Source organism: Arctopsyche grandis, chromosome 10, assembly GCF_051622035.1.
Source record: "Arctopsyche grandis isolate Sample6627 chromosome 10, ASM5162203v2, whole genome shotgun sequence".
NCBI classification, from domain to species: Eukaryota; Metazoa; Arthropoda; class Insecta; order Trichoptera; family Hydropsychidae; genus Arctopsyche; species Arctopsyche grandis.
The window spans coordinates 30,132,392-30,147,050 of record NC_135364.1 but is presented as its reverse complement, the minus strand read 5'-3'; the positions used below and the strand labels follow the sequence as shown (position 1 = coordinate 30,147,050).

At 32.3% G+C, this 14,659-nt stretch overlaps 1 protein-coding gene across 1 annotated transcript; it reads right to left on the bottom strand.

Annotated features, from left to right (window-relative positions):
- Window positions 1-471: 471 nt before the first annotated feature.
- LOC143917878 (uncharacterized) lies at window positions 472-9,306 on the bottom strand. Its single transcript, XM_077439491.1, has 13 exons — window positions 9,117-9,306; window positions 7,012-7,254; window positions 6,747-6,915; window positions 6,471-6,616; window positions 6,076-6,389; window positions 5,719-5,987; window positions 5,420-5,621; window positions 5,062-5,334; window positions 2,964-3,164; window positions 2,728-2,877; window positions 2,418-2,637; window positions 1,581-1,759; window positions 472-1,450 (listed from the first exon to the last, which is right to left on the bottom strand). The coding sequence occupies exons 2-13, from the start codon at window positions 7,251-7,253 to the stop codon at window positions 1,305-1,307; spliced, it is 2,511 nt and encodes an 836-aa protein (XP_077295617.1). The 5' UTR covers window position 7,254; window positions 9,117-9,306; the 3' UTR covers window positions 472-1,304.
- Window positions 9,307-14,659: the final 5,353 nt, after the last annotated feature.

The window sequence follows — 14,659 nt, the reverse complement described above, 5'->3', positions numbered from 1 at the left end:
TATTAAGAGGTTATATTGACAACCCAACTATATTGGAAGAAATGAAATTTTGGGTTCCATCTCGCCTCATTGATTATCGGTTGCGTCCATTGTTCCAAATAACTAAAACAAGAACTAATGTTCTTGCTTTTTCACCAATTGCTTGAGTCTTACGTTGCTTGAATTTGGTCAGTAATCACATTGATATTTTCAATATTTCACCGGATAATCTATCCGTATTTTGACTGGTTTTTACTTTTAATTCAATTTAAACTATATATAAAAATATATTTTATTATTTTCAATTTGTAATTTTTCAATTTTTTTATTTTTAATTTTTTATGTACAAATTTGTTTTTTTTTATTATTGTGGTTTTATTTTTTATTTGTGTTTATATGTTTTATGTATTGTCTGGCCACAGTGTCATATTGGGGTGACCTGTAAAAACACTGGTATACTTGTATATTAAAAATAAATAAATTCTAACCATTCAATATAAATTCTGACCATTTAATATTTATTCTAGTTCTAGTATTCTGACCGTTTAATATAAATTCTGACCAATGTAATATAAATTCTTACCAATGTAATATATGTAAATCCTGACCAAAAACGGATTAAAATTCTGTAAAAATTTTAGCCAGCAAACACAGGCGATATTTCCCATTAAATTTGCAGTCGGAGCTTTGAGTGAGCTTAAAAACAATTTTAAATGTAGAATTTCTGATTTTGTGGATATAACAAGCGATATGATTTTTTTTTCATAATCCATTCAACTGTGAAATTGAAATCTTATCACCCGATATGCAAATGGAAATAATTAATTTGCATTGAAATTTTTTAAAGACAAATATGAAAAATTGGGTTTATATAAGTCTTCAACTAACAGAATATGAAAATTTACATAAAATTGCTCAAGGGCTATTTTTTTCTTTATTTAGAAGTTCGTACATACATACATACATTATATGTTACACATATGCGACAAAACTTTTTTTAGAATGAAATATAACAAATCTGTGTATATATCTACATATGTACTTCAACTTTCGAGCATCTTAAATCACTCCTGATAATAGTAGCTACTAATTTAATTGAACCACAATTAGATTACATTATAAGCAGAAAGGAACAATTTCATAAATCGCATTAATATTTTTTCCTATATTCAAATTGTGTTTATTTTTACACTTCGTTTGCATTAAAATAAAAAAAACTGTCGTCTTCTGCTCAAATCCATATATTTAATTTGTGATAATTCAGAGTTAAAACTATGTTGTTTGCACAATTGTGTTAATAATACTTAAAATATTGTAAAAATAATTTACAATAAAAATGATTTAACAGTGATGGAAATTGCCAACAATAATGCCAATGAGCTAGCAAACGATCTGATTGCGCTACTGAAACATCCGAGTTCTTGTAAGTGAACCGTGTATTTAACGGCATCTGGGAATCTGCAGCCTTTTTCTGAAATATTGTAGTAATAAAAAGATAGAATTAGATTTCTTGAATCGTGGCGAAATCAACCAATATCTATGGTTTATAATAATGAACTTTTTAATCAAATTTGTATAATATTGTATATTTATTATTGTACCTGTGCATCGAGCAGTTGTTACTTCTTGCACAGCAATTGCTTCAACCGATATGTAAAGAGGTTCACATTTGTGGATGTATTTTTTTTTATTGCAGGCATCGCCTAAATTTATATCCAAAGTATTGCCTGTCACAGAATCACATACGATGTCTTCATTTCCCGAAGAACTGTTTGAGCGTCTGAGTGAAAACAATATTTTATTTTATTTTTACATACATTCATATACCAGGAAGGCCCCCATGCGCCTTCTATTACAATCCATGTAATAACATTCATTACAATTCATTTGTAATGCATTTTATTACATAAATCACTGTATTTCGAGAGGCTGAAGAACACGAAATCAACAATTAATTAATTAATCCATTGAGACATATGTATATACGTAGATTTAGACTTTTATTTTAGATACATATATACCAGGAAGGCTTGGCAGGAAGACCCCAATGTTCCTTCCTGGACAATTAATTACAAACAATGCAGCATTTTTATTACATAAATCACTGTATTTCGAGAAGCTGAAGAACACGAAATTAACAATTGATTAATTAATTGAGACATCTATGGATTCTTAGACTTATTTTTTTATAAGTTGTACATATGTACATTAAATACAAAAGATTTTTGACAGCAGGTAGGATGATTTTCTTTTACCAATTTTGAGGAACCGTTTCAACAATGTTCAGATAAAATTGGCAAACTCTGATAAGAAACAATCGACTTGGATTCACAAATATCCAAGTCTAACCACCAGTATTAAAGATTAGCCAGTACTGCTGGCTAATATGTATGAATAAAATCAAACTAATAAGAATAAAAGCATGGACATATGTATACCTGGGTAATTCTACATATCTCGATCGACATACGGTTAGTCCTCCGAATCCGTGACCCTGAATCTTCACCATACCGTTTCCATTTAGTTTGTAGAAATAGTTGGGATGAAGCTTGTAATAGTTGATCATTGATGGAGCAACGTATTGAACAAGTGTGGTAGTACCGGAATCAGTGGGTGTCCAATCGCTCCCACATCGTGGATTAATAAGCCTTCTTGAAACTTAATAAACCATTAATGCAACTTGTGTTAATGCGATTTCATTTCTCCTATATAAAAATATGAATGTTGGTTACTTGATGAGATACATACCGTCTTTTATTCTGTTGACAGCGTTATTTATTTGAGAAGAAGTACTATCAGAACTGGATACGGTTAGCGAAAATATGTCCTTTTCTGGCTCCTTCACTAAATTGGTAAATCTTTCACGAGATCCAGCAGTGAGGTATAAGAATTTCATATCTATAATTTTGATTTTCATCATTTGTGAATTTACTAGAACAGTAGGTAGGTACCTAAGTATTTGAAAAGTGATATTTTAAATTTACCCGGAATAGTTTCACTGAATATTTTGAGACGCTCTATTGCAAAGTTTTCTGCTGCGCTATCGATCGTAGCTTGATTAACCACCATTAAGACTATGCTCGATGTACCGCCACCAGATTTTATAGATCTTTCTCTATTTAAACATTCTTCTTGCAACTGTTGGATTTTTTCTAGAACTGTTGTTAATTGAAATCCTCGGGACACTAAATGTTCATATGAAAAACCTTCGATTAATTACTGTATGCGTGTCACGACATAAGGTCCAATGCTATAAGATCCAACGACAAGGGCACCACGAAAGAAGATCCACCCGTTAGAATGCCCACCTGCTAAGTGATCCAGACAATAAAAAGCCCAGATGATAAAACGTCCAACCGAAAATCGTCCATCCTGTTAAAGGTCCAGCCACAAAAAGTCCGAAAACAAAATATAAAACATAGATAAAGTAATAATGTTTAATAAAACGCTCCATATTTACATAAATCGGATATCGAGTCAATTTGACTCGATACTCTACATAGATTGAAAACTCGGCGGGTTTAATTTTTTTTAATTAATTTCCGAATGAAATAATAATGTAAGATTAAATCATTGCAGCACCTGACATCGAGTCAGGTGCTGCCAATCTATTCAGCGCAAAATCAATTTTTTCAATAAGTTTTAAATGCGTTTTCGAAAATAATTACTGTATTGAAATTGTCAACAATATCTACATGATAATTTCATAAATGCGAATAAATTTATTTGATACTCTGTGTGCCTTGAAATATTACGCAAGCAGGGTTTCTCAACTAAGACCGCAAACATTTATTTTTAAGCAGGGTTTCTAAACCGGGCAGCAAGAAATCCTGCTTAAAAATAAATGTTTGCGGTCTTAGTTGAGAAACCCTGCTTGCGTTATATTTCAAGGCACAAAGAGTATCAAATAAATGTATTCACATTTATGTAAATATGGAGCATTTTATTAAACATTATTACTTTATCTATGTTTTATATTTTGTTTTCGGACTTTTTGTGGCTGGACCTTTAACAGGGTGGACGATTTTAGGTTGGACGTTTTATCATCTGGGCTTTTTATTGTCTGGATCACTTAGCAGGTGGACATTCTAACGGGTGGATCTTCTTTCGTGGTGCCCTTGTCGTTGGATCTTATAGCATTGGACCTTATGTCGTGGAACCATATAATAAATATACTAATATCATTAAATTTGTCAACTTAGAAACCGAAATAGACGAAGATAACCAGAATATTAATTATGAAAGAGATTATGAAGCAAATATGCTACCTTTCATTAAGAACTCTTCTTTCCCTCATCTTAGTGGAATAAAATGTGTGGCACATACTTTACAATTAACAATCAAAGATACTATTAACGATTCCGAATTGAATACAAAATTATATGTGAAGCTTGCGAGTTGGTTAAAAAGTTAAGAAGCCCTTCTCTTATTATGAAATTTAACGAAAATGATACTAAAAGACCGATAATAGACTATTAGTAGAAGAAATAGCAAATTCGATATGTTACTTATATGTAATACTTATACGTCAACCTAAATTAAGGGGTCTCTACAAATAATTAATATTTAAGAGATTTCAAAAGGGAAACATAGATAGATCGTGAGCATATACATAATTTCAATTTATACAAATACCTTAGATTTATTGATTCTTTGAATTAAAATATAAAAAGGCCAGATCATCGATGCTGGAATCGTTCGATATTGATGAGATATTCGTGCATAATTGAAATCAATTATATTTACATTCAAATTCTATTTTATTTCGTCTTTTCAAAACCGGTATTTTGGTATCTGAAAATTTGCTAAAATACCGGGATCCCGGTTTCGGTAATAATACCTTTATTGCAAACCCTAATCACATAATAAGTTATAGCAAAAAGCCGTATAAAGATAGGTATAGACGGTGTGGGTGTATTTACATTAGCTTGCTAATATTTAAATATGTACAAGAGAACCGAAAACCGAAAGCCGGAACGAAAAAGATAACGGTTCGGGTTCCACTATTTACTCAAATAAATGTACAATAAAACATTTTTGTGGATTTTTATAGTACATAGGTATAACATGTTTTAAACTTACGTTCTTGATGAATAGTTACGTTGTAAAATTCATGGAAATTTGATAATGACCATGAAGAGTCGATAATTAGCTTTCCATCGTTACCATTTATGAGTGTAAAATTGGAATTTAGATGACTTATGTCCAAATTGTCCAAAAGGTATGACAATGAAGGATATATGTTGTGATATTCCCAAGTGGTATCGAGTACTAAGTAAATGTTAGTTGCAACTTCAACATCGTAGTTATTTGCCGTTTCCGTTGCCAAACAGCTCAGGTCATTCAAACTGCTCGCTAAATTATTAAATAATACATTTGATGTGTTATTTTAATTTATAAACATAATAGGTAGGTACATATGTACATATGTATATCTTACGAATATATTTTGCCAAAGCATTTGCAGCTAACGTAGAATATGATACGAATCCTCTATCACTTATAGTTCCGGGTAGTTGCATAATTTTGTCAAGAACGTAGGAAAATCCCAAAGCTTCACTCAAAATGACCTCACTTGGAGCAACTTCAGGGACGAGTGTTTGACGATTGCAAGCTCGAAATTTGTTGGAGAACACGCCTCTCTAATTACATACATACATATGTACATTACATTCGTATACAAATATCTAAGTACGTTTATTATCCAATTTGAATTTGGTATAATATTATCATTAATACCTGGGAATAATACATATCTAGTAATTGTGACAATTTAATAGACGAGGCTTTCCTTCTAAATTCTTCGATGTATGTTCCTAGAATTAAGCCATCTAGACCTCCACGAATTTCAGCATCGGTAAATTCAAAATCTTTGGATTGCGATAAGAAATACCACTTGGGAGCTTGAGTACTATTCCAACCACCACCAGCGCCAACACTCATATCAATTCGATTATTAGTGATATCAGTTTGGGGACCAATTAACAAAGCAGCTTCAGCCAAGTCACCTACAAAGCAAGGAAGAACGCATTATGTATGTGTAGATATGTACATACGTATAATACATATATACAAAATCAAATAAAAGTCATTCACCTGCAAGTGTGGCTGCAAATTTATTATCAATAATGATCTTTTTAGTCTCCGTTTCTAGGTTTTTAGACAATCTTTCTGATAAATCACTGACGGAAACTTTCAGTGGTTGTAAACCAGCTGCGATTCCTGCCAGCAAAGTACCAGCTGATACAGCACCCCACGTCGTTCTCATAACACCAGTTTCAACTGGACATTGACTTCTAACAGGCTCTGTTGCATCTTTGGGAAACGCTGCAGGAATGAAATTTAAATCTACTTCACCATCCTCGGTATCAGGTGCGAACTTAAAGCTTCCTCTTTTATTCATATCGTCTCTATAAACACAAATTAAACATTGTTTATGAACCTGCTGTTCACATAAAAGATTACAGATTTATTTTGGTAAAAATACGCACACTGTATGTGTATCCATTACTTCAACATCTGAAGTATCTCGAGGTAGTCGTTGGGTACGATACTGTGACATTCTGTTACATACTGTACCTTCATCACCTCTTGATTCTTCTTCAATAGTATGAGAAAGAATGTGATGCATTGAGCACTACAAATTAATTTTATCTTTCAAATAATATACGGAAATTTTATGTACACACTTACATATGCATGTGTGTATGAACACAGCGTATTTATTCGTAAGTACAATATTAAATTATATCAAATTGCAAATTTACCTTTTCTAATGATGATAAAGAATCATTTGGGAAATTATAAGTATTTCCAGTGATCAAGTTGCTGAGGAGAATTCTGTGCTTGTAAAACTGAAAGCCTTTCGGACTGTACGGTAACACGTTCGATGAAGCAGATAGTGATGATGCACGAACTATTCCATCTAGCCTGAATCTAAATATTAAATATGTAAATAGTATTAGATATACTAAAAAGTAGATTAAATATAAAAAAAATTAAACATATTGTTCAAAGCAAATGCGCACAAACCTGTGTAATAAATCAATTACTATAGTCCTAATCTCCATATTGAGTCCAGGATAGTTTTCAACTTTTCGAATTAAATCAATTAAAATGTTTATCGTCATTGGTAATCTCGAGTCTCTTTGCATTAATCTTGGCTCTTGATAGCATTCTAAAAGAGATGTCGGTATTCTTGTTTGGGCATTTTCTTGTGCATTCACCAACCCACCACAAAATACCGCGAAAAAGATAAGTATCTTATTATTCATCCTATAAAATTCAAAATAACAATTATTATTACATATTGCATTGTAGCAGAATGCGATAAGCAGGTTTGTGAGTAACATTTTTCTTATCAGTGATTCATATGAATGCTTTTGTGAATACTAGGTTATCAGTAACAGGTAATGATAAAAAACATCATATTCTTATTTTTTTTTATTTGTTTTTACAAAAATATAAAAAATCAAACTCATAAAAAAGTATATTTTTGACTTTTAAAATTCACTTGATAATTATTTAAAAGCAAGTAAAAATAATCACGTTTTATACTTACCGGAGCGGAGACTAATCAACCCTTACTAAGTTTGGCCCAATAAATTGGAATATGAGAATGATTTTTTTTTCTTGGTTATCAGCGTTTAAAAAAATGCGCAATTTTTACATATTTTGGGCTTTTATAGTCTTTAACTCAAAATCATGTATTGCTGTGTTAAAATTAGAATCAATAGAAAGGTGTTTTTTTTATTGATTTTCATGTTTTATTGCTTTAAACTACGAATAATTGATTATCTAGTGAATTTTAAAAGTCAAAAATATACTTTTTTTTTTAAAGTTATCGAGCGCTTCAATTTCGAGTCCTGATTCGATTTCGAGCCCTGATTGTGATATTTAAATTTTTTCAAATATTTATTTAACTTAGCCTCCCCACCCTAAATTTAGTTGTGAAGTCGAAATTCATTCGTACTAAACCATTTTAAAACATGAAGCTTGAAGAAATTTATATAAGATAAAATTCATCATTAAAGAAATAATGAAGTAAATTATTTCTATTTATTCGATTATCAAAAATAAATCCCACCAATAGGCACTCTTTTCATCTAAAATTTTTCACTTTTAACATTGCCATCAAGAAAATATTTGACATGATCTTTATATAATACTTTTTAAACACTAAGTAGAATTATTTCCTTCGTGATTTTGCTTTCCAAAAGTATTGACTGAGTTGTTATGTGTGTACAAAAATTGTTAATGAATGTACATATGTATGTGAAACTAAACAGCAAATGAAATTATAATGAATCATCTTCAATTTTGATAAGCATTTAAATTCATTAAATCAAAATAATCAAACTTAATTTTAAAATTCATTTGCGAATAATAAAAAGGAAATACTAAAAATATAACGAGGATGTAGAAGCCAACTTTAAAATATTCATATAAAATACATTTCATAGAGTTGCTACGAATAAAAATGAATGCATATCTAAATAGAAAATTGCAATGATCATAAGTATGTATGCATGTATGCAGGGCCGAGCCCTGAAACTAAAAAAAAAACCGATGTGACCAACCCATGAATTTATATCGGCCAATCGCATCTCGCGACTCATCGACCAATAATAACCATGATTATAAATATTGGGCGCTCTCGGACCGTTGAGCATTTGGAACATCATTAAAGATCTGAAACCTACCTGATTGTTTTCTTATATGTACCTCGACTTGACCGTACCCCTTACCTCTGAATATTCTTCAATATCTTCATACATACCGGCCATGAGAGCATTTTCAATATAAATTGAACGCAAATGTGGGAAACTTACATACACAAGACAAAAGTTCTACTTCCGGTTGTCGGATTTTGTTTAATTTTTTTATTACTTAAGATACATACGTTCAAGGGTGTGGTCATAACATTTTTGACTTTTCTGAGAGGAAAAAATTCCACTTCTGGTTTATTAAATTTAATTATTTTTTGTATTTTAATCACATTGATACAAGGATTATACTTGAATTTCATCGTTAAGAGCACACATGTTTAAATGGTCGAAAAAAATAGTACATGTAAATGCGGTCACAAAGAGATAACAATGATTTGGAAAATGTACCTGCTATAGGTTTATAAATACCTGCAATTAGCAAGGAGAATGATCGAATAAAGTATTATAATTAAACGCCAGCACTAAATATACTTGAAATGAATTAAAGATCGCAGTGTTCGTCGAAAAGTACACCATTCACACTGTCTACGAGTATGAACAATACCAGGTTGAATCGGCCTGGCCCCACCTAGATAAACGATTAGATAAACGAACAGATAAAAATTTTAGATATAACCATAGCATCGTGAAATTGTATGAATTTTACTTATCTGTGAGTTCATCAATCTATTCGAATACGAAAAAATAATGTTTGTAGGCACATACATACGAATAATGTGAACATATGCGTTATACATACATAGTATACATATGTCCATCCAGCTTATTCGTCACCCAGGTCAAAAATTATTTTTGCCGCCCACATAAACCAAGATATATATCACTATCAATACAACTAAAATTTTCTTCAGTCGAAAAAACAAATTACAATTTCCAAAATAACCCTTTATTTGCCTAGTATAATATTTATGTGGCCGCGTATTGCTCAACCTATTTTTGCTTACAATTTGGCCGTAACTACGATCCTAATTAAAATTTCACTCCAGTATTTTTCCTTTGAATCGATTTGAAGATCTACATATCAATTTCATTATTTATTGATGATCGTCTATTAAAAATTATGTCACCGAAAGGTCACCCAGTTATTCGTTATTTTAAGGGTAGGAAAGCAAACAAAATTATTCCGTTCAACTGTAGAAATCCTGAATTACAACTTTTTGTCATATACATATGTTACATATTGGGAGTTTGTCTTTTAGTCTTTTTAGTCTCAGCTGAAAAGGTATACGCAAATTTTGGTTTAGAAGCTTGGCGTTAAGCCACATTAAAAACACGGTTTATAAGATAAAGAAAAGAATAAATGATAATAACTCCAAGATTGGAATAAATGATAAGGACTGAGCTTCGAGTAACTAAATTTGAATCTAAATTATAAGTAATTTTTAAATTAGTACAGCCTAGTTGAAATTATAAAAAGTTTGTAAAAATGGTACATTTAAAAAAAATCAAATCAGTAACCGTTAAGTTTTTTACCACGTCTTTTGTATTAAATATTTACGTACATTTATATATTGATTGATTGATTCTTTGCAAAACGCAGTTTGAAAAGTCCCAGTATAGAATATGAGAGCAGTAAGCAACTATTCAAAGAAGAATCTTCAAAAGTGAAATCTTCGTGTAATGAACAGAATTAGCTCTCTTTTTTTGAACACTACCGGAGTGTTCTATTATTATTTGCAATTGTGCAATGTTGATGAATGAATAAGTACATACATATGAACATATACATATATGTTGGTACATACGTAAAGTTTGCAAATAAATTGAAACATCCGGACATCCACGTACAAACTATGTACATGCACGTACATACGTACATAATATGTATGTACATACATATATGCATTATACTGTACATGTTCAAATTGGACATACATATGTAATACATTGGAGCTAGGGGTTCCAAAAAACCGCCCGAAATAAAAAGCCGGTTTTCGGTTTTTTTACAAATAAAAAGCCGGTTGGCCGGTTTTCACCGGTTTTAGAAAATTAAGATTTTTTTTAAGTTTAAAATTTTTATATCATATAAAAATGTAAATATTGTTGCGTAGGGGTGGGTGGAGGATCCAAGTAAAAGGCCAACAGTCGTTTCACGGCATTTATTGATGATTAGGGAGATACACGCACTGTCAGTGCTCAGTCCAGAATTACATGATATCGCCTACGTACCGCCTTATAAAGGGTAGATCTCTCAGGACGCCTAATCTGTTTACCTGTTGTATAGTCACGTATTCGGATATGTATTTCCACGACATTGGGTCTCCCCGTACCGATTCTGGGAAAAGCCTAATAACGATCATTGTTTAGCCTAAATGCACTTAGAGTCCAGATATAATCCTTGGAAGTAAGTGCATGCACTTAGTTAACCCGATAACAGATATCCGTTGGTCTAAGTGCAATTCGCTCAATCCACGGCGTACGTAACAATATATATATTATATTATGCACAAAAAATATTTTTTTATGAATTAAATTGAGCTTTAAACATTACGAACTTTCATAAGATCATTATTTTATATTATTATTACAAATATTACAATAAATACAATTTGTATAATATATCACAGCCGTAAAATGGCAGATCCTAAATACGCACAAATAATTAAATGATTTAAATAAGCTACTATCAAGAATATATTATTAAAAAAATAATGTGTAACCTCGCAAAAAAACTAAAAATCCAAAAACAAACCGTTGCAAATGTCGGAAACAAATTCATTTTAAATCCACAATAAAAGTAGGTATGTGGCCTTCCAATTCCTTCGAAGAAAAATCAATTATATTTCGGAAATTTTTTGATTTTATATTTCAGTTAAAATAATGTATGTCAAATAAATTTACTTGTTAAAATAATATTACAAGTGATAAAACGTTTTGTTATCGAAAAAATTATGAATGTCTATTACGAATTATGAATGGCCCCCGACCTGGCAGTTTCCTGCATATGTACATACATAGATATATACATTTATGTGTACCAACATATGTATAAATATATGTAGATATGCATATGTGCAGATAGGATAGGTTGGATGGGATTCGAACCCACGCGCGCAGAGCACATTGGATTAGCAGTCCAACGCCTTATGCTGCGTACGGACCAAACCAACGACGATTTTGGTCCAACGTTTTAACCAGCAGGATAAAACCAGTAGCGTACAAAATATCGAAATAAAAATTAAATTTAAAAATTGAAATCAAATATCAAAATTAAAAATATTATTATTATATTAAAATTAAATTCAAATATCAAAATAAAATTATAATCAATATATTAAAATTAAAATAAAATATTGAAAGTTAAAACAGAACATGCCCAATTTAAATAAATTTTCGAGATTGACCTAAAATTAGATCATCAACAATCACATACAGGTAATCCTCGACTTTTGTTTGTCGAAGATGTTTTGACTTACGTAGATACGCACTAAGATCGAAAAAAAAAACAAAGAATTATTATTTTTACTTCCCCGTAATGCGCAGTTACTGAGAATATATCATGTGTTAGTATGGGTGACCGAGTGATGGTCACAACCCGACATGTTGTCGGTTTATCAAACGAAATTTTTTTAGTCTTCAATTGTATCTCTCGTCGAAATAAATCAATTAATTAAATCATTTCAGAGGTAAATTTTATCGGATAATGTCTTCAATTGTTTCTCTCATCGAAATAAATCAAATAATTAAATCCATCTCAGAGGTAAAATTTATCGGATAATGTGTGATTATTAATTTTATTTCGACGAAAGAAAAAAAAACCCTTTGACAAATCACCGACATTTTTTTTGTTAAATATTTCATTCGACGGCGAAACAGTAGCGTATCGTGACGACTTATAAGAAACAATAACAAGGTTTTTTTCGCTCGTAATTATAATATTTCTCTGGTTGTAATGCGTTTCGTCGTAATTCAAAACATTGTTGTAATTCAAAACATCAACGATGATCTAATTTTAGCTCAATCTCGCTCGTTAGCTTAATTTTGATATTTAATTTCAATTTTTTTATTTAACTTTTATTTCGATATTTTGTACGCTACTGGTTTTAAAAGTTGGCCCAAAATCGTCGTTGGTTTGGTGCGTACGGACCATCAACCACTCGGCCACCTCGTCACGAGCTCGTCGCCCGCCTCTTTCATTCTATTTATGATATTTCATTCAATTTATTCATTTTACATCCACAATTTATCCATATGATTGTATTTCAATGTTTTTTTTCTAGCTGAATCATCAAACTCCTATTTTCTGCGAATATTTTAATTGAATTAATATATCGATCTTGAATAGTACTGCCAGCACATAAAATTATATTTTATTTTATTTTATTATATACATATACCAGGAAGGCCTAACAGGTAAACCCCAATGTGCCTTCCTGGCCAATTACAAACAATGCAGCATTTTTTTATTACATAAGTCGCCGAATTACGACACACTGAAAACTCTAAATTAACGAGACGTCTATGAATTTTTAACTTGTACATATTGTTTATTGTACATCAAACTCAAATAGTGGTGACATAGTAGGCAGGAAGGTTTTTAGCCAATTTAATCGAGGAAACGTTTCAACAATGAAATCAGAAAAATTAGCAAACTCTGATAGGAAACGATCAACCTGGAGTCACAAATATCCAAGTCTGATCAGCAGCATTACAAGGTTTGGTGATTACATCCCAAATGTGAATCGCTAGCAGGATAACTGCCGCTACGAAAATCGCTGGCGCGGATCTCCTGTCGCACGAAAATTCATCGCACAGGAATTTGCTCCAAACTGCCCAAATTTCGTACGCATTTGCTTAGCAATTTTTGGGCAGTTTTTTGTCGAATTTTCGTGCGACCCGTTTACTGCGTTACAGATATACTCAGAATAAATTATTTTCAATAGAGGTCAACCCACAGGATCGACTCGGCGCCTCTCGGTAGATAGATATATATTAAAAGCAGTGCCGGTTTTAGGGGGGGGCTGGGTCGGGCGACGCCCGAGGGCGCCAAATAAGTTAGAGCGCCACAGGATGCTCCAAAGGCGCTCTAAAATTTAAAATTAGAGCGCCAAAAGCCATACTAAATTTTAGATTAGAGCGCTGAAGGGGAAATTTTTTTCTAAGGGCGTTTAGAAAAAAATTCCCGAGAGATCCATTGGGTGTAAGGCCGGCACTGATTAAAAGGTTCGGTGATTATTATGCACAAAAATTCAATACGCACGTCACTAAAATCTCGATCACGGAACATCTGGCACCCGAAAATTCCATACATCGAGATTTACCCACGTGAAATATCATACTAACGTAGGGTTGTCAGATTTCATGGAAGTCAAACCGAGACACCCCCCCCCCCTCCCCCCAAAATAAATCGGATCAAATTATTTTTAATAATTAAATTATATTAATCACTTTTTAAATAATTCTTCTTCTTCTTTTTTATTGCTCTCCTCGTAGGAGGTTTGATATCCTGATATACATATATCTTCTCTCTATCCATGGTTGCCCTGCTTCGTACATTGTTCGGACTTCCATGTTGCTAATTTCCTGATTGACCCGGAGATTCTTAGCACCCTCTCACCATCTAAGGCCTGCCGGGGACTGAGGACAGAGGCTTTTGCCAGTCATGATATTTACTTGGAACATTTAATGTGGTGGTTTTCCGTTGCCTTCCACATCGCAGTTACACAGCCGTGCCGTTGTCACAACTCCGCCTGTGTATGTCTGGTTCTAAGCTTTTTCGATTTCAATAATCTACAACCTTAGCCCAGTACTGGTGAGTGCTGTTGCTCACTACCAGGGATATCTACTCATCCCGGGAAAATATAATGAGGTAGTTTTCCGTTGTTTTCCTCATCTCAGTGTCGCGGCCAGTGAAGTCGTCATTCAAGTGCTGCCCGCGAGTGTCAGAAAGTGTGCCGAGCTACATATGTATTAGGTGGGCTGAAAAGTTCGTAGGCTGACACATAGATAGC